The following is a 25,532-nucleotide window of genomic DNA, read 5'->3' as shown; positions in this document are numbered from 1 at the left end:
TGCTTCTGAGTAGCTTAAACCTCTGGTTGCTCACACCATTGTTAGCCACTTTCCTTCCCCCACTAGTTCATGTAGCACTTTCCAGCACTACATGGGCTGTCTGGGGACTGGCTCTTTTCCAGATTCCAACTGGGTCATGTTTTCTGTGTCTGCAGCATATGTTTTCTTCAGCAGCGGGGTATTACCTTCTACCTCAGATAAATAATCAAGTGCTTCAACAAAAGTCTGTCTTGTTTGGGGGACCTAGTAGGTCTCTCTGATCAACAGCTGATAGTGGGTAGCAGCCAATTACTTATATCAGCCAGAGCCAAAAAAAAATTTTGTGAGCCTGCCATGGTGGCACACGACTTTAATCTCAGCACTTGGGAAGCAGAGGTAGGAGGATCATTATGAGTTTGAGGCCACCCTGAGATTACAGAGTGAATTCCAGGTTAGCCTGGACAAGAGTGAAATCCTATCTCAAACAACCAAAAAAAAAAAAAAAAAAAAAAAAAGAGGTTAGGTTTCATCTACCTTCTCCAGGACTCCTTTTCAGATGCTTCCTCCATACTCCTGTTGAGGGTTAAAGCTTTTAGTCTGCCTTCAAAGATAAAGGTTTCTGTGATACCAGTGTTGGGTTTAACTTTGTGTTTATTTTCTCCCAACCTTCCTTTACCCTCCTCCCAAACCCTTCCATCCCTGTTGTGTGGGCCTGTAGTTGCCTATCACGAATGCCAGCAACTTAAACTGATCCAGGTTAGGAACCATAGATGAGTGAGAACATGTGGTGATTGTCTTTCTGTGATTGTGTGTTTGCTGAGTGTAATCTGTTCCAAGTCCACCCATTTTTCTACAAATTAGTGTATAATTTTTTCTTACTGCTGAGTAAAATTCCATTGTGTATGTACCACAACTTCAGTATCCATTCATCCAATGATTGGCATCCAGGTTGATTCCATTTCTTAGATATCATGAATTGAACAGCTATAAATATGGTTGAGCAAATATCTCTGTAGTGACACAGCGAGCATTTATGGTAAATACCCAGTAAGGGAATAGCTGGATCTGTTGGTAGTCCTATATTCTTCTTTTTCAAGAATCTCCATATCGAGTTTCATAGTGGTTTTACAAGTTTGCATTCCCACCACCAGTGAATAAGGGTTCCTTTTCCCCCATATCCTCACTAACATTTGTCATTTGATTTTTTTTAGTGATTGCCATCCTTACTGGAGTAAGGTGGAATCTCATAGTGGTTTTAGGTTTCATCCCCCAGAGGGTTAGGGATGTTGACTACTTTCTTAAGCGTGTATTAGTCATTTGTATTTCTTCCTCTGAGAACTCCCTATTCATTTTTCTGCCTCATTTTTGACTCGGCTGTTTGATATTTTTTCTGTTCCTTAAATTTATTAGCATGTATGAATTATATAATTACTAATTTTATAGAATATGATAACAATGGGTTTATTGTGACATTTTCATACACATGTGTAATATATTTTTATCCTGTTAATCCCTATTTCTCTTTTATTTATTTTTTTGTACTCATTCAAGTTAGTACTATTGTTAGCCTCCTCCCTATCCTACACCCTCCACAGCACCCCCCCCCTTGTTGGGGTATGAGGGTCGTACATTGTGGGGTTATCCATAGTTTTGGGTAGTAGGAAATATCTCTGTATCATGACCCAATGTGTGGCTCTGACATTCTTTCTGACCCCTCTTCCACAAATTTCCCTGAGCCACATTGGGTTCATTTTAGGTCTGCTTCAGTGTTGAGATCTTGGGAGCCTCTGTGTCTCTGGATACCTGGTTTGGGAGGTGTTGGTTGTTCTCTGTGTCTTTCTCTTTCACCATTGTGCTGGTACCCAGTTCGCCAAGAAAATAGCACTCTTGCATGTTCTCCAATTATTCTTAGTTTCAGCTGGGGTATGATGGGGTGGTTCTCTCCTTAGGATCTGCATCTATCTGAAAAAGAGAAGCAGATTCTCCGACAGAGAATAAAGTTAACACCAGGTAAATGTGATAACCATTATTTTTTAGAGGGAGTTTAATAGGTGTAGGCCCAGTGGTAGCCCACGATTGGTGGTAGCTTGATAATGGAGAGCAGGCTCAATTTTGCATATGATTTTTACTTGTTTCCCAGCTCCAGCTATGGATTCTGTTCCACTAAGTGGATCAGTTAGCCAGATCAAGAGCAGTTGATTTCCCACCATGGCTGTGCACCACTATTGCATTTGTGTGAGCATCATGTCAGGTTGTTTCTGGCTAAGTAGGTTAGACCATGAGTTGCTTGGACAGATATTAGTCATTTTCCCCTAGTCACTCATGTAGCACCTTCGGGCACTAGATGCACTGACTGTCTGGGGACTAACTCTCTTCTAGCTTCCAGTTTTCTGAGTTCTTGTAAATTCCAGAGATTAGCTGTCTGTCAGTGATACATGTGGTGAAGATTTTTCTCCCATTCTGTGGGACTTTTGTGTATTTATTTTTGTATCCTGCCATTTTGCTGAAGGAATTAATCATCTTTCAAAATCTTGATAAGGAAACTTTCAGGTCAGTTATGTATAGGATCATATTGTCCACAAATAGGACTAATTTGACTTCTTCCCTTCCAGAAATTTATATTCCTTTTATCCTTTTCTCCTGTCTTATTGCTTGAGCTAGGACTTCTACTATTATGTTGAAGAGCAGTAATGAGAGGGGACACCCTGTCTTGTTCCCAGTCTCAATAAGAACTCCTGAATCTTTCCCCATTAAATATTTTGGGTTTAGGTGCTTTATATATAGCTTTCTTGTGTTGCAGTTTAAACCCTCCATGCCTATTCTCTCCAGCATTTTGATCATGAAATAATGTATTTTGTGGAAGGCCTTCTCTGCATTTATTGAAATGATCCTGTGGTTCTTGTGATTAAGTTTATTTATGAGATATATTATGTTGACTGATTTCTGTGTATTGAACCCTCCCTGTATCCCTGGATGAAGCCTACTTGATCAAGGTGGATAATGCTTTTCATTTGTTGTTGACTTCAGTTTGTGAGGTTTTTGTTCAGGATTTTTGCATCTGTTAGTTCATCAGAGGTATAGCTCTATAGTTTTCTTATTATATCTCTGTCTGGTTTGGGTATTAGGATGATGCTATCTTCATAAAAGGAGTTGTGGAGCATTCCCTGTTCTCCAGTTATGTGGAGCAATTTGAGAAAAATTGGTTTCAGTTCTTCAATGAAGGTTTGATAGAATTTGACTGAGAAGCCATCTAGTCCTGAACTTTTCTTTTGGGGGAGGATTTTTATTACTTTTTCAACCTCAATAGATATGATAGGTTTGTTTAGAAGATTATTCTGCTCTACGTTTAGTTTTGGTAGGTGGTATGTGTCTAGGAATTCATCCATTTATTCCAGATCATTCAATTTTATGGATATTTTGAAAATTAGTCCTGATGATTCTTCCAATTTCATTGATGTCTGTTATGACCTGTCTCTTTTCATTTCTGATTTTGTTAATTTGAAACTTCTCTTTGTTTTGTTTGATCAAATTGATGCAAGACAGGGAATGGTAGCAAACCTAGTCAGAGAGTCAGGTGTTGGCTTTTGGGGTGAGCTGTTGAAGGGACCCAAGGGTCTGTTGGGCTACTGACAGTGTGGAAATCAGCATATTCCCATCTGTGTCCCTTCATGCCTAACCACTGGAGGTCTGCTAATATCTACTCAAACTGGAGCTCCACAGATCTTGCCTGATATTACCCTAGGAGCTGAAGCTTGGTTAGGAGCCTACCATCTTGACCACCCTTCTTCCCAATGGGAAAAAAAGGTTAATTCATTTTTAAAAAATAAATTTCACAAAATACACAATTCCTTTTAATATTATTGATTTGTAATCCAAGAGAGAATAGGTTCCCTGGGCCACTGAAAATGAACTCTAGATACATGTGCCACTTTGTGCATCTGGCTTTATGTGGAAACTAGAGAATTGAACCTGGCCCAACAGGCTTTCTAAGAAAGTGTCTTTAACCTCTTACCCATCTCTAAAGTTCATTACACATCATTTATCATCAATAATATGTTGCTGATATAAAGATAATTATATTACTCCATGTTGTTGCCTTGAGATGACTCAATCAATAAAGTATTTTCCCTGTGTTGTAGTTAGCTCCATGCTGCTTGGACAAGTATCCAACCAGACACAGTTTCTGGGAAGAAGGCATTTATTTAAGTGTACAAAGTCCAGAGGAAGTCCCATCAATGACGGAAGAAATTGCTTACTTCCATATATCCAAGCAGACAGAAATAACTACAGCAGCAAACACTAACACACAGCAAACAAACATTGCCAGAGCTCAAATGGCTCTACACCTTTGGGCTGGAATTCAGGTCCAACTCTAGTGGCACAGCCCTCTGAAGCAGGAATCTACCTGCTAAGACCTGAACTTGCAAACTCAATTTTAATAAAACATCTTAGTCTGTGGGGCCATATATTTACATTAATACATTAAAACTTACACACCTTTCAAGCAGGATGACCTGGATTTGATCCCCAGAACTCACACAAAAGTGTGGGAAATGGTGGCATGTGATTGTAATTCCTGTGCTGAGGAGATAGAGATGGAGATGGTAGGATTCCTGGTGCTCTTTTGCCAACTAGTCTGGCCTGATTGGCAAGCTCCAGATTAATGAGAGACAGTGTCTCAAACAAAATAAAACAAAACAAAAGCCAAACAAACAGAACTAAAACATGGAAAGTATTTCTGAGAAATGATGAACTTAAGGCTATCTTCTGGCCTCCATATCATGTGCAATTACTTACATGTGAACACACATTAAAAGAAAAGAAGAAAAACTTGTCTCAAGATTCTTAAAGTCCTGATTAGAGAGTCCTTTAGGGTCCACAAGTTCTGAGGTGGACATGAGATTAGAATAGAAACTTATAAAGTAAATTAGTGTAAGGTAAGTGTAGGAGACATGACATAGACTTACATATGTATAGAAGTGCCTTTGGCCAGGCATCTTGTAGACATCCATACTGAAGGAGTTCCAGAAGTAATACAGATAATAAGCAAATGAGAAGTAAATTATCACACTTCACTTTAAATATATAAAAGTAAATTGTGGATGGAAGTATGTCTAATTATGAATTTCATTTAAAAATTTGAAAACATGTAAATAATATGACCCTAAGACAAGAGATCTGCAATAGGAAGAACAAAATCAAGAAAACTACATATTCCACTACAAAATAAAAAAGATGTTGTTGTAGTTATCTTCTCAATTCTGGGTCAAAGCACCCAACCAAAAGCAGGTGTTGGGAGGAAAGCAATTTGCTTACATTCTATAGGGGAAGCTTCATGAAGGCAGAGGGAAGCATGGCATAAGCAGAAGCTATACAACACCTCTGCCATAAGAGGTGGAAAAAAGTAGCAGGAGAGTGAACCGTACTCTAGAAAGAGAGACCTGGTTATAACACCCCAAAGTCCACCCCCTCATAAGGCTCCACCTTTCAAGTGGCCACCAGCTGGAGAAAGCATTAAGAACACATGAGTTTAGTGAGACATCTGCTTCAAAACACCACATTAAACTCCTAGCCCCTATAAACTGATGTTTTCTGTCCAACTTTAAAAGTCCCTATAATTTTTATAGACTCTGGCACTACTAAAACATCTCAATTGTCCAAGGTCTCTGAACTATGAACTGTAAAACCAAAATAACATAATGGTATAGAGTCAACATTCACACTACAAAAGATGGCATTGCAAGGAATGACTGAACCAATCCAAGGTCTAAAAGTCAAACAGAGCAAACATCGAATCCTGTCACTCCAAGTCTGACATCTAACCAGTGAGGAAGTCCCTGGTGTCCAAGTCCCATGCTCTATATGGGTGCCCATAGCCTAGGGAAAACTATCCCAAGCTAACAACTCCCCTTGGAAACCATTATGTAGTCATGGCATCTCATAAAGTACTTGGGTCTCCACTGCAATCAATGGTCTGTCCTCATAATTCCACTGGGCTTCTAGGCAAGGACTCCAGCAACCCTGCCTCACATCTGGAGACATTTCCAAAAAGGATACCATATTGAAATTCCAATGTCCCTTTTTTGTATCTGTTGTACCTCCAAATAAAGTACCAGATGGCCTTCTCCACCAAATTGTTAATCCCATGAGAAGTAAAGCCCACTTGAAAATCAGGAAAACGCTTAGCCATTCTGCCCCTTACTTTCGAGAGTCAGCATTCTTCCTGATGTCCCACTATAGAATAGCTGGTCCAGTCTCAGTAGTGGTAGTTTCAAACAGTTGCAGCTGAACCTAGCTGTTTTCTCTGGCTTGAACTTCCATTTCTGTGCCATATCCTTCTGCTCACACCAGTTCATTTCTTCTAAATTTAACTCTGCTCTAGTTCCCAGGACTTGGGGAAAAAGGCCGTCAAGTCTCTCACACAGTGCCTCTAGCCCAGTCCAGCCAAGGCATTTTTGTTTCCTCATAACCCAAACCTCACAGTCCACAACTCTTTCTGCATTTAGCCATTTCAACTCTGACCAGGATGCTCTATCAGGCTGTCCTTAAAGCACTGCAAGGCATTTCTTAGTCCAGAGTTCCAAAATCTTTGCACATTACTCCTGCAAATCAGTTCCAGGAAGTCAAAAGCCATACAGTTTTCTAGCATCAGTGACTCCATTCCTCTGGTACCAGTTTCTATTGTAGTTCCCTTCACATTGCTGGGATAAAGCACCCTACCAAAAGCAGCTGATGGAGAACAGGGTGTATTTTAATTTCCAGTCTCAAGGGGAAATGTCATGATAGCAGGGAAAAGCTGGGCAGGAGCAGAAGTTGGACATCACATCTACCACAGTAGGTGGAAAAATGGAGCAAGAGAGTCAGCCCAACTTTGGCAAAGGAGCTGGCTATAATAACCCTAAGCCTGCCCCCCCAAACATACTCCCTCCAGCAAGGCTTCACCTCCCAAACTGCCACCAGCTGGGGAGCAAGCATTCAGAACACAGGATTTTATGGGGTTATCTGATTCAAACCACTACAGATACCAAAACTATTAAAAGAAAGTAAAATTTAGCACAATTATTAGGAAGATATTTTTAGAGTGTAGCAATAATGATTAGCATTTAAACTACCAAAATTTGTGAGTCATCAAATAAAAGATAAAATTTACATGAAAAATTAAGAGACAATTTTATTAAGCATTCATAGAAGGAAAAACCTCAAAAATATGAAAAATACTTCATTTTATTAGTAATCAAAAAATGGAAAAAAATTCCCCCCCAAAATCGTGTCTCTCTCTCTCTCTCTCTCTTTCTCTCTCTCTCTCTCTCTCTCTCTCTCTCTCTCTCTCTCTCTATATATATATATATATATATATATATATATATTTTATTAGTTTTATATTCAACAAATACAGGCAGTTGGGTACGATTATTGTGCTCATCCGTGGCCTACCCCCTCCCCATTGGCTCCTCCTTGTTGAGGTATATGGGTCATGCATTGTGGAGTTAGCCCACAGTTATTGGTACAATAAATGTCTCTGCATATCCTGACCCAACATGTGGCTCTGACATTCTTTCCGCCCCCCTCTTCCACAAAATTCCCTGAGCCATGTTGGGTTCATTTTTGGTCTGCTTCAGTGATGAGGTTTTGGGAGCCTCTGAGGCTCTGGCTCTCTGATTTGGTAGGAGTTGATTGTTCTCTGTGTTGGTCTCCTTCCCCTTGTTCTGGTATCCAGTTCATCAGGCAAACAGCACCCTTGCTTGTTTCACCAATTTTCCTTAGTTTCAGCCAGGGCCCTTTTGAGGTATGATGGGGTGGCTCTCTCCTTAGGATCTGCATCTATCTGAAAAAGAGAAGCATATTCTCCAACGGAGAGTAAGTTAGCTCCAGGACAAATGAAATAACCCTTACTTTTTTTATAGAGAGTTTAATAGGTGTAGGCCCTCTTGTAGCCCAGATTGACAAGGATTAAAATACATGATATGACTGCAAGCAGAATTCTTCCTTACCATATGAAGGCTCTTGGTTGGATTGCAGTAACCCAAAACAACAGATATTAAAAATAACATTTGACAACACTAAATTATGTGAATGAGAATTATAAGTCCTTGATAGAATAAATTAGTAATGCTGCTGTGGTAACAAAAAAACAAAACAAAATTGGCAGTATCTAATACAATTGAAGGAGGCACCTACACATGTGCACAGAACTAAATAAATACATATTTCACAGTAATATTTATATGTATATATATATACCTGTTCTTATAGTAATTCCACATGAAAACACATTTCCCACTGTATAAGTATTATTGATAAATTAGAAATGATATAAAACCAATCCCCAGATGTCCACTTTCTGGAAAGTGGTAAATCTGATAACTGTACAAAAGGGTACAGTGCAACAGTAGAATTGTGTGGGCCAGAGATATACTAGTCAGTATGGATGAAACCACTAACAACTGAAAAAAATAATTAATGTATATTATTCATATAAAAATTTGGTATCCTCAAAACAATACTATTTATTTATTGTTTTGGGTACATGGTTTGAATATATACAATATTTATTGCCTATAACACATATCACCTATGCAAACTCTGTACTCATACTTGAGAATTTTTATTAGAGGTAAGTACATTTTTGTTGTTGTTGTTTTGTGATAATGACTTATAGTCTCGAGGGGAAGCATCATGGTGGCAGGAGAAAGCCATTATTTTGTGCATGCTCTCAGTGCTGTGCCGCTTGGGGAATATTCATCATAGCCATTTTTAAATCTTGAGACTGGGTAACAATAATTTGTCCAGGCTTGCCTTGAGCACTCTCTGTAGCACAGGCAGGTCTTAAACTTGAAATTAAACTTTTTCCGTCTTAATTTTAATTCCTCCAAATAGCAAATAAAATTGAAACAATGTCTTTGACTTCACAATTGTATTAAAGTGAAACTTCATGTCAGAAGAAGGAGAGCAAGTTATTACAGTGAAATAGTAAGATATTACCAAGGTACATTTGACTTCAGGATCATAGTAATTTAAAATATGTAGACACTACTTTCCTAGGAGAGAAGAGTCCAAGGGATCGGGACTGTTGTCTATAACATAACAAACTGACAGTTACCTAGAAAAATTTAACTTTTCTTGGCAGGTTTAGATCCATATAAGCATCTTGGAAAAACTCTGGATGAAATGGAGCCTTATCTTTTAGAGGTAAGAATTTATGCTTGTTTTCAACATATAGTCAGGTAAAGAAAAAAAGTAATGGTAAGATATAATGGTTATAAGAATGAATTTTATTTCAGAAAAATTCAAATAGCATGTATTTTATGATTTATGAAAAAATTAAACTTCATTGCATACATGAAAATATTTAAAATTATGAAAATTATTTCCAGTTTGTTGACCCAAATGTAATGTAAGTAAGCTAAACCTAAAATGAATTTTCTGGGTCTGAAAATCTGCTTTTATTAATATATACATTGTTCACTACATAAATGTGCCTTGCTCTTAAAATGTCTTGCATTTTCTGTGATTAGATGTCTGGTGATAGAAACAGGAATGAAAATGTCCTTTGGAGATTATCTAACTTAGCCTGTTCTCATTGAACAATGAAGATATTTTTATGTTTTATTATTAACAACATATTTTGTATGAATACATCATGGGTTGATACCCTCTTTTCCCTCCATTGGGGACCGTCCTCAGTGGGGTTGCTGGTATTTCCCATGGGGTTGTGGTTTATGCATTGTGCAAGCAGCAGTCACTTGTTTTTGTGGGGAGGGAATACCTCTACACTTGCCAAGAAGCAAACAAATTATCTCAGCATTCCAAATGACCTAGTTGAATCCTTATCAGCATCTAGTCCTGAGTGTGTTCTGGACATGAAAGAAAGATTTGGTTATTTCCCTTTGTACTTTTCTGTGTGTTTTAGTGTATGGTATTAGAGTTTGGGCAGTTGTTGGTTACTTGTGACAGTGCTTCAACAATTAGAACAGTTTAACTATTGTGCTGTGTTAATTTTTTTATTTCATAGTCATGCTAGAGTAAAGATAATTACTGTACTTCTACAAAAGAACTGAGCCCTGCCAGATCATTATTTGTCCTGTGCCATGCTTAAATCATTGTTATTGTCTCTGGGCATTATTAATTATATCACTATGATATGAGCTGTTACATTCCTGAGTAACTTATCTGATTCATATTTTCTTTTTGAGTTATTTGTAATTGTTTATTTTATGGTTTATTGATATTTACAAATGCCCAAGAGGTCTTGAAATGTTAATGTCTTCTCTAAGTATTTCTAAGCACTTAATTTGTACAATGCATATAGAAAATACTTTTTAAAAGAAAGTGTTATTATATTCAAGATTAATTATATTTGATTTCGATAATTTGGTATCATTTATTTAAGTCAGTCTATGGCACATGATTACTTTCTGTGCTCTAATTGTAGTCTTCTTGCCACAATTTGTTTTATAGCCCCCATTATGCTTGTATTCACATCTATTCATACCATCATACTGAATGCAGCTTCTTCCTTCCAAAGCAAAATGGATAGATGATGAAATCAATTTTCAGAAAATGAAAGAAAAAAGCAGAACTTAAAAAATTAATACTGGCTTTGGCACAAGACCTTTTGTAAGTTACCTCTGTTATCTCTGGACTTTAAGGTCATGAGTTCTAATTCAAGCATGTGGTGATTCTTTATAGAAAAGGCAAGTAAGGGTCTTGACACAGATAACAGTAATGGACTTCATGCTTGAAAGACTTCGTATGTTTTTAGCATAATGAAATACCATATAGGGAAACAGATATGTTTTACTTGATATAAACATTACATGATGTACATAGGTTTTGTAGGATCATATTATGCCTCAATTAATACATCCATTTATATGTTTTGATTTGAAAGGTATTTTTAATCTATTAGAAATAGAAAGTGCACATTAAAAATTAAAAGAATATCTACGTGTTTGTTGTGAGTTAAACTAGGTACTGTCATAGAATACTCAAACACAAAATGTCAGAAATCATTTCATTCAACCTGAGCAAGTTCTTCAACATGGCCTGACAATCTTACATTCTCCTGAAATTATTTCATCTCAGCCTTAATGGCTATTTCATACCTCTTCCACTTTGCTCAGATGTCAAATATTTCCACTCTTGCCTTCACTTTAAATAAATGACTTATTCACAGAGAAATTTGGGGAGTATTAACAATATTTCTTTATCTATAATTCTTTGTTATCTAATGCCTTATATACCTGAACTTCTGTAGGCATTTCTAAAGGAAGCCAGCTCTGGGCAAGATTACCCATATATCCAGTTTCCCACACTTAATTAATGGTATTTTTCCTAGCTTTCAAGCATTTCTTGAGATGTTTATATTCACATTGATTATGGCCCCAATTCCTACTTTTTCTTTTGTTCACTTGATCTTATTCACTAGTCCCTCATTGAGTCTCATGTTACCTCTGTAAACTTTTTGTGGGCTGCCTCTTCTATTCACGTGTCTTTGATTATTAGGACTATTCTTTTTGTAGTAGGATTTCACGTGTCTGCAATTCTAGAATGCCTAGGGTGAGATAGGATGAGAATGTCCTCAATGCTTATGGGCCATTTAGTTTCTCATTTAGCTTAGTTTTTGTTTGTTTGTTTTTAATTCTATACCTGATAGTTGTCTTTGTGAGTCTGCCTTATTTCACTTAAAACACCTAGATCCCCAGTTTTATTCATTTTGCTACAGATGGCATAATTTGTTCTACTTTGAAGTTGAGTAAAACTTTGTGTATGTACTTCATATACTCCATATCTTGGTTGTTATGTACACTGCCATGATAAACAGATAAATATGGTTATGCAGGTAAACCTATTGTGTGCTGGCTTAAATCCCCTGGTGTATATACCCAGGAGTATATACCAGGACTATATGGTAGTTTCATTCTTAAGTTTTTGAGTAGCCACTGTGGTTTCACTAATTTATATTGTCATAAAAAGTACATAATGTTTCTTTGAAGTATCATATTACATACTTCACCCCCTAGTATCGTCACAAGCTTTTGTTATCACATATTTTCTTCATGATAGCCATTCTGACTGGACTGAGATGGTATCTCAATATTGTTTTGATTTGCAGTTCCCTAATGGCTAATGCTATTAAGTATTTTTTTTCATCTATTTACTGGCCATTTCTACTTATTTTGAAATATATTTATCTAGTTTATTTTCCCATATACTGATGTTATTGCTTATTCTATTGGTGCTCATTTTCTTTGTTTTTATATTTATATATTGGACACTGTTGCAATTACCTTCACATTGCTAAAGAAACACTCAAACAAAAGCAGCTTATGGGAGGAAAGTGTTTATATCAGGCTTACAAATTCCAGGGAAACACTATCAATGGTGGAAGAAGCTGGTTTACTTCCATATATCCAAGCAGAGAGACCCATCAAATGTCAGCAAGCAGGCTGGAGAGATGGCTTAGTGGTGATGGCTTAGTGGTTAAGGCATTTGCCTGCAGAGCCAAAGGACCCAGCTTTGATTCCCCAGGATCCATGTAAGGCAGATGCACAAAGGGCACATGCATCTGGAGTTCGTTTGCAGTGGCTAGAAGCCCTGGCATGCCCATCCTCTCTCTGTCTGTCTCTCTTCTCTCTATCTCTGTCTGCTTAAAAATAAATAAATAAAATTTTTAAAAATGTCAGTAGGCACAAAACAACTAGAGCTTGAAACTTCTCTTTTCATACCTTAGGATGGGACTCAAGATCCAAGATCTGTCCTCAAACATGCCTTAGGGTTGGGCTCTAAGGCTTGCCCCCTAAGGAAGCAGGGCTGCTAGAGACTCAAGTCACAAGGTCAGTGTGAGTCTGTGGAGCCACACATTCAAACCACCACAGGCAGCCATCCTCTGAAGGGCAATACAAAAATTGGCAAAATTGTTCAGTAATCTGTAAAGTACCTTTTTACTCTGTTAGTCAATTCTTTTACTATACCTAAGTGTTTTGATTTCATGTAATCCCTGTTTGTGTATTCCTGATATTGTTTCCTGAGCTATAAAGTCTTTTCAGAAAGTTGCTGCATTTGTTTATATCTTAAAGAGTTTCCTCTATAATACTTCCAAAGTTTTCATCTTATGTTAAAGTCTTAGGTCTATTTTGATTTGATTGTAGGTTGTTTCATTATTGATTTTTTTTTTTACAATTCCCTTATTAGCTACTTAGTTCAGCTGCCTGTTACTTCAGACTTAGAATATTACTGGTACCTCTAAATTTGCCATTGCCTTCTGTTTTTATCCAAAGAATTCATTTTGCTTCCTGCATCAGGATAATTGGTCTAGAGTTATAGCACTTGACCAACATTTAAGTGAGTCCCTATTATATGCAGGCTGTAATCTAAATTCTGTAGTCTTCTGGTGTCTGTTCTTCATTTCCAACTTTATTTGAGGCAGGGTTTCTTGTATTTGCCATTATGTGTGCCTGGCTGGATAATCTGCAAGCTTCTCACTTGTCTTCCATCTCCTTCAGCATAGTAGGATTTTAGACTCATGCTACCTCATTCTGCTTTATATGCATTCTGGGGATCTGAACTTGGGTTGTCATTCTTGCACAGCAAGTGCTTTACTTACTAAGCCATCTCCCTATCACCTAGCAGTCTCTTGTCTGCTCTGTCTCCAGCATATATTTTAAATAGAAGCACTTTTAATTGTACTGTTACCACCACATAATAATCATCTCTCATCTGCCATTGTACATCAGTCTATAACTGATTTACCTTTCTCCCCCATTATCCTGCTAGTCATATAAATGCCAGAGAAATATTCTAAAATATTAATCAACTCATAGAGCTGCTTTGTTTAAAATTTAGTCTTCATTATAATTAGAAATACATCTAAACTCTATGAGATCACAACCTATTGGGCCCAATATCCTTATCTGTCTTTTCAGGCTGATCATATACCAGCCACATGTAGCCATATACACTTTTTCAGTGTTCATGCACACTACTAGCCTCTTATCTATGGAGCTTTTCTCTTGCTAACAATTTTTCCTTAGACCAAGGGTTAGTACTATCTCATACTTTAAGTGACAGTTCAACTCCAATTTCCTCAGAGAAGCTCTCTCCTATCAGCCACATTGAAGCCATTGTCTCCAGACTGATTTATCTATTTATTTGTTTACATGTAAATAGGTTGCTCACTCCTATCTCACTACAACTGCCTAATCTGATCCAGTAATTTTGGTGGACCTTAGTTCTTTAGTTCTTTCATTCAGTTGCTTCTCATCCATTTATTCATCTTCAAATTAGTTACCCTTTACTGATAACTCTATTATGTGACAGTGATGTGTTGACCACTAAGTATGTATAAGTACACATTATGATTCTTCTTTTCCTCTTCCTCCTCCTTTTTTTTTTTTGTTTGTTTAAGTATGGTCTCATTTTAGCCCAGGCTGACTTGGAACTCATTCTGTAGTCCCAAGCTGGCTTCAAACTCACACCACTACTTCTAGCCCTGCCTCCTGAGTGCTGGAATTAAAGGAGTGTGCTACTATGCAGGGCAATGATAATTATTTCTGAGTTTATTGTCTCCCATATTTGTCTGAAGCCTAAGGTTGTTATTCACTTGAGACTATTTTTTAAAAATTTACTTGACTACCTCAGCCACAGGAAATTTCAGTTTAGAAGGACCAAAACCAAAAATACAATCTATAAACTAGTACTAGGTGATTAATGTACCATCTGATTCCTTATTACCTCTGACAGTATCCATTGGCTCCTATAATTCTACTCACCACTGAAGCATTTCTGAGAACCTTACTAGCTTTGAAGAAAGGAAGATATCCATATATGTGTATTCTACCCTTTGTGTTGTTAGTAGAGCTTTTAGGGAAAGAACCTGAGATCTGATAGCCTCTAGACTTAGCAACTGGTCCCTACTATGCCAAATATAGAGACAAGGTGACGGTGAAGAGCAAAGAGAGATTAATTACTGTGGCACACTGAAATGATGAACAAATCAAGGTCTTGTGACTACATATGTGTCTTCATGATACTTACTTTAAGCAGTGAACAATTTGGTCCAAGGAGGCAAGAGGAATGTGTAATTAAGTAGTACTGGTTGAAGCATGGTTTGGTCAATCATTGTCCTGGTTCTGGATCCAGAAGATGAACTGAAGCAGTGCTTATCATTGTCATACTTGAAGTGATCAGTCTGGTTTTTAGGAGATGACTACTTCTGTTCTAGGGTGCTATCTCACCATCATGAATAACTGCCCTTATCTAGGGGAAGGTCTGTACTGTGAGTTTCTGCTGTTTGGAAATCCAAGGAGACTCATGTGGAAAACTTAAGAACAATGATTTATCTCCTTGACCTTGGAGACAGGAAGTTACAAATGATATCAGACATATCAGGCTTTCTTTCACTTATGTATGGCCTATATGTTTGAATACATAATCCTCAGTTGCTGGTACTTTTTGGCTGCCCTATTTGTGGATTACAAACCTGACTTAGAAAAAACTAACTTTTGGAGCTTTCCTATCCAGAAGTAGGCAAACTGCTTCTAGGAGCAGAGCCTGGGAGGTTAAGACAACTATTTCCTGGTACCCTCTTCTCCGGTGTGGGCTAGCTGCCTCTAGCAGGTGCCTTAGGGCAAAGGAAGTTGAAGAGAAGTTTAGTTTAAGCTGAAGTTGCTGTCACCACTGCTCTGTTGTTACTGCAGCTGTGGCTGTTTCTGCATACAGGCACTTATTGTTACTTTTTTTCATATTTTATATTTTTATTTGTTTATTTGAGAGAGAGAAAGAGGCAAAGAGAGAGAATGGGCACACCAAGGCCTCCAGCCACTGGAACTGAACTCCAGATGCATGCACCACCTTGTACATCTGGCTTATGTGGGTCCTGAGGAGTTGATTCTAGGTCCTTTGAATTTACAGGTATATCATTTAACCTCTGCTTGATCAGTTTTGATCTACTGTAGGTTCCCTTCCCCTTTTCCCCATGCATTATCTTTCCTTTACTCAAATTCACTCCAAGTAATCTTTAAAATCTTAACTCAGAGTTCTTTGTCATGATGTCTTTTTGCTTAAATATACTTCCTTTGAGGCACATTTTTCTCTTTGCCTTGTTGTATATGGAATTTCTCATGTTACATTGTTTTCTCACAAATAATGTATATTGATGGCCTTTCTTATTTATTTTATATATGTTGATGTTATAAATAATGTTGGAATGAACATCATTATACACATGCTTTGGGGTCATGCTATGAGTTCATGTATAGGCTAAATTTCTAAAAGTTGAAATGTTGGACATGAGGATGTCGATATTTTAAGTTTTATTTGACAGTGAAGACTATTTCTCAAGTTGATAGGATACCTTAAAGTGGGCTTGTGAACTTGGGCAGCAGTCTGAGTCTGTTGGGTGAGAGGCAGCTCTCCCAGGATGCTTTCGTACAGATGCAGCATGTGCGGGGCTGCTTGGAAGGTGGCAGCGGTTTCGCTGAGTGCCTTTGGAGAGCTCAGCATTGTATATCACCATTACTAGGATTTGTCAGACCTTTAAACCACCTAATCCTTAGAAACCTCCCTTCCTTGAACTAGAGTTCTAGCTTCTTTGTGATCCTAGACTCATAGAAGGGGCCATCCAGGGACGGGAGAGGCCAGTGGCAGTTCAAGCCATAGACGGCACCAAGGGCCAAATTGTGTCTAGAAGATTGCATTGTAAGCAGACCTACCCTTCCTTTGGTCTTACATAATTCTTGCCACCTCTCTGCAATGGATCCTGAGCCTTGGAGAATTGATAGAGGTATTTCAGTGCTGAATACTCCTCTGTCACTTCTTCTCAGCACTGTGGTATGTCATGGACAAGTTGAATTCTTGACTGAACTACACTATACAAGGAAAGGTAAACCAGAAGTAATCTAGCCCTTAAGTACACTCTTGTCAGCTCTGAGTTACCTCCACTCTAGACTGAATTGGAATTATTTGATCCTGCTCTTACTATTTTTTTTTCTAGAGAACAATTACATGATTCAGAGCTTCAAATTACTTCCAAAATATTTGCTTATAATTTGTAGCAGACAACCAAAATTACCAACTATACAGTGGGCTTGAGGAATAAACCTAAACCTAACAGAAAAAAATGAATAATAGTAAAGTCCTAGAGGATATCCACATATTTAAATGATCAGATTTATGTTAAAGTGAATATGGTCAATAAATTAGGTGTTAAGACCCAGTATTTTATTCTAGGAGAATGGGAATCTGTAACATAACCACATAAAATTGTACCTTAAAAATACAGTATCTGAAACTAAAAACATAATATTGAGTTCACTAGTAGATTAGAATGACTGGAGACAGGGTGATACAAAATACCCAGAGTACACAGAATAGAGTATAGAGATAAAGAAGAGATGTGCATCTTACATGTGATCAGAGTTCCAGGAATGGAGCACAAGAACACAGAATAGAGAAAGTATAGATAAAGAAAGATGTGTATCTTGCCTGAGATTAGAGTTTCAGGAATAGAATAGAGGGAATAGAACACAAGCAGTACATGAAAAAAAAAAATCATACATGGAAACTATCCATGGTCATCTTTGGTGATTTTGACAAATAACTTCTCAGAATCATAAAAAAAAAAAAACTGCCCTACACAAGAGGGAAGAACATGAATAGATAATTGTATATTTTAGTAGGAATTATTTGTCTTAAGAGTTATAGAAATTTATGTAAGGTACTAGCTGTTCCTTGGCTTCCACATAAGAGCTGTCCATGAAGTGAGTGCAGTGTTTACACACCCAGAAGTTTGTCTCCTCACAACAGCTACCTGACACAACCCAGGTCATAGATTCTGTTTTATCTCAGTTTCTTTTTTAACTTTCATATTTGCTGATTCTCATAAAGGATCCTCAGTCAAATGCCTGATATATCCAGTGCATAATTATTTGAACTACAACAGAATGAATCATCTGTAAAGTTTGGTAGTCCTATGTTTAGAGGGCAAGATTTGTTTAACTTGTCTCGATTACCCCAGGCCAATGAGATAGTAAGGAATGCCTCTGAGTCCTTATCTTTGTAAATGACATAATTAATCTAATTTGTAAAAGGTTAATCACATTCTTATTCCTCATCTTGGTTATACAACTTTCATGAATGATAAGAAGTCAATGAGAAGGAGGAATAGCACAGTCTTTAAACTTGCAAGGGTTAGAAAGAAAGGATTAGGTTGAGGAGAACCCATTTTGTTCACTCGCCTCCATGTCTCTGAGAAATCTCTTACATAACCCTGTTTACTGTGGATGGACAAGCTGCTAAGTATAATAAATCAATTTTGCTGATATGTCAGTGCTATAGTTTCTACAAACCAAGAGTTAACAGTTGTCACTAAAGGAAGTTTTACATATTTAATATAGTTTCCTCAGCAGAACTAATGTTTAATGGTGAGAATTTTCAGACAGAATGACAGCTGATAGAAGATACATACTACAGACCCTTGGGCAAAAGGTCTTTTAAAGTTTCTTCAGGCCACATGGAGTAAAAGCAGTATGAGGTTATGAATAACAAAGCACCATGCACCAGATGCTCATACATGAATCATAGGCCCTTAGATTACCTGAAATAATGATGTAGGTAGGTTCTCATGTGTAAAGTGAAAGTAATGGCAATGAAGTGGTATAAAAGGCTCCTACCTCAGAACCTAGTATATTCTGAGTGCTCAGTAAATGTCAGCATGGAATACTATGCTAAGGTTCACCACTAGTGAAGAAAATCCAGAAACCCTGGTTAAGTCAAATGATTGATAGCAGGCATATATCTACATACAACATAGAAATCCTAACAGGAAGTTAGGCCAAGGCTATGAGGAACCACTCCATAAGAAGAAAATGGCTCAAAGCCTAATGTAAGTATAGAGATGTTCAAACTAATTTAGTAGTCAAGGAAATACAAATTAAAGAAACAAGGAGATGTTAATTTCTACCAGCTTGTCTGGCAAAAATTATAAAGCTCGAGAGTGCCAATTGTTGACAAGTGTGTGTTGATAGGACTGTAGCAGTACATAAAAGTGGACCTTGCATTACCTAGATACAGAATTCTACTCCCAATCTAGAAGGGAACTTAGTGGGAATAGTCATTTCAGGGTAATTTTTGAGGGTGGCAGTAGTGTCAGAAAAAAATATGGATGTGAGAACCTGTGGCTTATCATAAAGTGCATGTCCAGCTGGGCAATGGTTGCACGTGCCTGTAATCCTAGCACTTGAGAGGCCAGTTTGATACTTGCCTAAGAAACAGTCCTTGACTCTGTCCCCAAAACACAAACAAAACAAATTTTAAAATGAATTCTAAAGAACAAGTTACCAAAAAAAAAGAAAAAAAAATGCTTAGTAGACCCATAGTAGCAGTGCTTGCTGAGAACAATTAACATTTAATAAATCAAAAAGCAGCTAAGAGATTTAAACAAAGGATACACATTAAATACTGTAAATTAAATTCAATATTATGTAAGGGAAAGGGAGAGAAGGAACAAATTTAGAATGTTTTTAAAATATAAAAATAAAAATGTCTACCTATTGTTAAGAATTTGAAATATAATAAAGTAAGATGATGTAAATGATAACAGTTCTATTGCCTCATGGCAATCAATGCTGACACACCTATATATTCCCTGCTAATTTCTTTATTAAAAGTTTTATATACAAATTCATGCAGTGGTATATTTAATAGGATCTTTATCCATAAACTATTGCATCTTTTATTCTCCTGTAGTTACTAAATGATCATTTGCTCACATGACTTAGTATATTATAAAAATTCATCAATGGCTATGCAAATCCCATCATATTCCTATTCTATTTATAAATGTGTAATGACATATTTATATATGAAATACATAATATACATGACATATTTACATAAGAGATTGTAAATTTGTACTTGTTTGGAATTGTGGTTTTCCAAGCAGTATAAATAATGTTATGATTGTGAAATTTTCTAGTAAATCTCATGTACATTTCTGACTATTATTTTCTCAAGATAAATTCCTATGAGTGTAATTTCTGGGTTACAAATCCAACAGCTTTAAGGCTTATACATTTATCACAGTAGATTAACTATGGAGTAATATCTTCAACTTCTGCTGGTTCTTAAAATTATCATCTTATAAGTGAACAATGGGTTCCACAATTATTTTTACTACATTATATCAAATGTTAAAGGCTTAGAACTGTTCTATAAACAGGTTTGCTGTTTATTGAGTATTCTGATTTTTCTTATACTTCAATATATTTGTTCATATTCGTTTTCAATCTTTGTTACCAAAACAATATTCTGTGTCTTTAACTGTTGGCATTTAACTACCTCTCATCTGTCTTTCACAGTGAGTTATTTTGATAAGTATATTCATGTTTCTCAAATTTGTGTTTACATTACTACTTATTCCCCTCCTCTTAGCATTATTTATTGACGTCTTACTCTGGAATGTGCAGTTAACTGTGTCTATTCTCTTTTCTCCTGTCACACATGTATATTTTATCTCTTCTTTCCTCTTTCTATGTAGTCACATTATAGGTCTTATTGGAAGAACCTTCAGAGTTTAATATTATATTAACTGAAAACCCAGCATGCAACTGAATCAGATAATGAACTCTGGAAATAAGGCTTCCTCTTTATTTTACTTCAATTATGTACTTGCTTGTGTGCATTGTGTGTGTATGTATGGGTGTACAAGAATCTCTTGCCACTGCAAATACCAGAAGTATGTGCAACTCTGCATCTGCCTTTATGTGGATGCTGGGCAATTAAACCTGAGCCAGCCAGACTTGCAAGAGAGCACCTTTAACCACTGAGAAATCTCTCCAGCCCCTTGTTTTACTTTTTACTTCTTAACTGTTTAATTCCTTGAGTTTTCTTTTCCTAGCATTCCATGAACTTGTGACTAGTGCAGCATTATACTTATTTCCAACCTTCTTGTCTTTTATCCGCATGTCCAAATATGTGGAGTTGTCAGTTTCTTCCAGCAGAAGTTGTCTTTTCTAGAGCCTTCTGATCTACTCTATTCTGAACTCATTCTCTTTGTGTGTTTTAAGGCATGCTGCTGTTGGTTTAACTAGCAGTGTACATTATTTTTACCACTTCTGCAGGTTGTAACTACCACACAAACTTTATTTAAAACTGTTTATTTTTGTATCTTAAAAATAATGCAAATTTTAAGGAGGTACTTACTAATAAAAGATAGCTAATAACTTATATAATAACTTATAGAGTATACTTTCTAAGAAAGACACTGGCCATTAAGTTCTAAAGGCAAGATGAGAAGGTTCACCTGGTGGAAAGTTGTTGGTATAGTATGCCAGTATAGTACAAAGTGATAGGTACTGGCTATAAGAACAGATAAATACTCTTAAAATCTGCATCCCATTGTTGTTGTTACTATTTTTACTACACAGCAGATATCAATTTAATTTGGTTTACTATGGTAAAGCAATCTTCCTGTTATTCAGTCCCATAGAACAGCTTCTCATAATTTAGCCTTACTGAGTCTCTGTTTTATATCCCAGCTGTTAAAAATTGATCTCCTTTGCTCCTAGAAGCTCTTATAGAAAACACCATCATGTTTTCAGCTGAGGCCCTTTTGAGGTATGATGGGGTGGTTCTCTCCTTAGGATCTGCATCTATCTGAAAAAGAGAAGCAGATTCTCCAGCAGAGAGTAAAGTTAGTACAAGATAAATGGGATAACCCTTATTTTTTTTATAGAGAATTTAATAGATGTAGGCCCTCTTGTAGCCCACAATTAGTGGCAGCTGAAAATAAGAATAATTGGCGAAACAAGCAAGGGTGCTATTTTCTTGGTGAAGCTGGTGCCAGCACAAGAGTGAAGGACATCGACACAGAGAACAATCTACTCCTACCATATAAGATATCCAGAGACACAGAGGATCCCAACACCTCATCACTGAAGCAAACCCAAAATGAACCCATGGCTCAGGGAAATTTTGTGGAAGAGGGGGCAGAAAGAACGTCAGAGCCACACGTTGGATCATGATACACAGAGACATTTCTCCTACCCATAACTGTGGGCTAACTCCACAATGAATGACCCATATACCTCAACAAGGAGGGGCCAGGAGGGGTAGGACAAGCCTAACATTGGTATCAGCTTGAATATATTCACTGAGTACAAAACTAATTAATTTTTTAAATTTTTTTTAAAAAAGAAAACACCTTCCTGTTTCCATCCTCCCTTTTCCTGTTCAGCTTTACATTTCCAAAATGTTCACATGACTACCAACTCTTAGTAGGAGGAGTAACATTCTCATAGATCCATACTTTCAATTCATAAAGGCACACAGTGAATAACTGGAATTCAGAATTTCACAACCAAACAAAAATAGCCAAATAAATGTATAAACTACACATGTAAAGCTGAAGACTTGGGAACCAGTCCCAGCATTGCCATGCTAAGAAGACATCACAGTATCCCTTTTCTTTGGGCAGAGGACATGGAGGAGGCTATGAACAGGTAAAGTGATAGCTTGAAGGACAGAGAAGTTGAAGCATGTGATTGATCACAGCCCATGAGAGTGATCTCCCATATCCATCCTAACTGAGTACCTGCCTAATATATTTTTTACTCTTACTATCAGTATCATTAAATAGTATGCTAGTATTTGAAATAAATAGTGGGCTTTTTATTTCTTTACTTGCTTGTTTGCTTGCTTGTTGATTTTTTGTATGCTTGGTTATTTGGTTGGTTGGTTGGTTGGTTGGTTGGTTGGTTGGTTGGTTGGTTGGTTTTTTGAGGCAGGATCTTACTGTGGTTCAGGTTGACCTGTAATTAACTATGTAGTCTCAAGGTGGCCTCGAACTCATGGTGATCCTCCTACCTCTACCTCCTGAGTGCTGGGATTAAAGGCGTGTACCACCATGCCCAGCTTTGTTTGCTTCTTTTTAAATTTCAGGTTTGGTTGGGCAACTTTACAAGCTCTCTCAACCTCACTAAGACCTAGAACTTTTAAAGATTTTATGTAGTGATTAGTTCTCTTTGTACCTTCCTAAAAGTAATAGTCCTATGCATGCATAATAATCATGTGTGGCTTCCTTTTGTTTATAGGGCTAAGGAGGGCCTTATATTTCTTTGTTCCCTGGGAAATTCTCTAAAAACAACAACAAAAAAAAAAATTGTCTCTTCTAGGTAAAGGTTTCACATGGTAGGAGGAGCGTAGTAATTTACCCATGAATTACCTAGTAACTTACCTACTTTGAAACTAAGGCTATCATCAAGCCCAAAATTTACAGGAATCTTTACAATTTGCCCTTTGTTTAAAAAAGAAGATAGTTTCCTATATCTTTTAATCAAGAGGCTTAAGATTATTAAAAGTCCTATACTTTATGGCAACATTTTGAAATGACATTAAACACATGTTTTAAGCAGAAAGATAGTTGTTTTTCATTAGCTTGCAATACATTTTCAGTTAGTATCTCATAGAAAATGTTCAGCAACATGTTAAGTGAGAATTTGTGTTATCTAATTTTACATTTCCTGTTTCTCTTTTTTTTTTCTTGATTTTTAGCTTAATAAGAAGTATGGAGTCCATGTATGTGGAGAAGGTGGAGAGTATGAAACATTCACTTTGGATTGCCCTCTATTTAAGAAGAAAATAATTGTGTAAGATATCATCTCAGCATTTTCTTCCTTTTTCTTAAATTTAAGTGATAGAAGTAACCTAGCATTTAGCTTGAGGCAACTTTGTTTGGGAGAAATAGAACATGTCCTCTAAGTTCACAAACACTCAATTTGTTTAATACCAGAGAAGTCATGTGAATACATAAATCAATACCTGACAGGACGAGGCCTTCATAGAAGGCTGTAAACTTTTTAGACATTGCACTTTGGTTTACTTGCTGATTATGGCCTGCAGTAAAACTAGTACCTGCACAGTGACACTTTTATCCGCTCATGAAGGGTGAATTGCCTGTGTTATTTATCTTTCATTACAGCTCCGTCTGATAAACCGCCACATCAGTAGCCTGTGGCTTCCATTAATGATGTCCTCCTTTCCCTTTTTCTTGGCTGTAACAAGTTAGAATGCTAACTCTAAACATTTCTCTCCAGTTACTTGACAATTTTAAACTTTGTTTTTAACATTGATCCAATTTATGGTGAGTGTATGATATTGCCATAAATCATAAAAATTAGTATAATAAAAATGGGAACTTTGCACAATTTGTTGCTATATTTCCATGTTCCACTTTATGTCATGCCTCCCATCTGCTCAGAGTGTTACCCTTGCTTTTCCTTATGCTTTCTGAAGAAGGTTGTAAAACTCAAATGAGGAAACAGCTTAAATATTTAAACATTAAGAATTAATGTTAATTAATTAAATTCTTAGAGGCTGAAGAAATGGCTTAGCAGTTAAGGCATTTGCCTGCAAAGCCAAAGGATCCTGGTTCAGTTCTCCAGGACCCTCGTAAGGCAGATGCACAAGGAGGCACATATATCAGGAAATTGTTTGCAATGGCTAGAGGCCCTACTGCACCCATTCTCTCTCTTTCTCTCTCACTCTTTCCCTCTCTCTCTCTTTCTCCCTCTTTCTCTCTCAAATAATTAAATAAAATATTTTTTTAAAAAGAATTAAATTCTTGGTATTGTAGAGATGGCCCAGCAGCTAAGGTGCTTTCCTGAAAAGCCTAATCACCTGGGTTTGATTCCCCAGTACCCATGTAAAGCCAGATGCACAAAGAGATGCCTACATCTGGAGTTTGTTTGCAGTGGATAGAGGCCCTAGCATGCCCATTCACTTGCTGTGTCTCTCTTCTTTCTGACTGTCTCTGTTTGCAAATAAAGAATTAAAATCTTTGCACATATTACAGTGAGAGAGGGAGCAACCTAAGAGAACTAAGATAGTGGTAGTAGATACTCTAAACAGTTTCATCACTGTGTACAATATTCATGTGCTTTTATTTTCATGATCTAACACCTTTTCCATTAATTATCAACATATTACTAATTTGCTTATCATATTTTCTTCAAGTGCCTATCATTTTCAGAGGATTCTGCTACACACTGTTGACGATCATAGCTTCTTCATAGGAATTAAGCCAAGACATGTCTGTGTGTTGATATACCAGTTAAGATAATTTTTTACCCTTTACTAAGTCTTTCCATCTCTGAATGTTTGAACTGCCTATAACTTCAGTAAGTATTCTTATACCTGAGCTCTCAGAGTATATAGTAAACATGAATAAATGTTAGTATTGCTGAAGTAATTGATCATTATTTTGTTTTGTACATTTTGTTTATGTTTATGTTATTCTTCCTATATGTTATAGCTACTTGTCTAGTGGGAAAGGATGGCTCATAATTATAAATACACTTTTCCTTATCATACCAGCCTAATATGCACTAAATGTCTCACTGTGTCTCAGCATCATTATCCATCCGAAACCTGTATGTATAAATGAGGCATTTTAGAGTTATAGTCATATATTTAATATAAATCAAAGTGTGATTTTTTTTACAATTGATTATATATGCTGGTCAATCTTATAATTTAGAATCATTTTGGAGGCAAAT

General features: G+C 36.8%; 1 protein-coding gene across 2 annotated transcripts in view; it reads left to right on the top strand.

The window, feature by feature from the left end:
- Positions 1–25,532, top strand: part of Dph6 (diphthamine biosynthesis 6) — a 157,005-nt gene that overhangs the window by 124,201 nt on the left and 7,272 nt on the right. For both annotated transcript variants that reach the window (XM_045155658.1, XM_045155659.1), the window contains exons 6-7: positions 9,107–9,168; positions 23,530–23,624. In XM_045155658.1, the coding sequence (XP_045011593.1) occupies positions 9,107–9,168; positions 23,530–23,624 (157 nt within the window). The remainder of the gene's footprint in view (positions 1–9,106; positions 9,169–23,529; positions 23,625–25,532) is intronic.

Source organism: Jaculus jaculus, chromosome 8 (genome assembly GCF_020740685.1).
Source record: "Jaculus jaculus isolate mJacJac1 chromosome 8, mJacJac1.mat.Y.cur, whole genome shotgun sequence".
Classification (NCBI taxonomy): domain Eukaryota; kingdom Metazoa; phylum Chordata; class Mammalia; order Rodentia; family Dipodidae; genus Jaculus; species Jaculus jaculus.
Note: the sequence above shows the minus strand (reverse complement) of the source record. Positions and strands in the feature narration are given on the sequence as shown.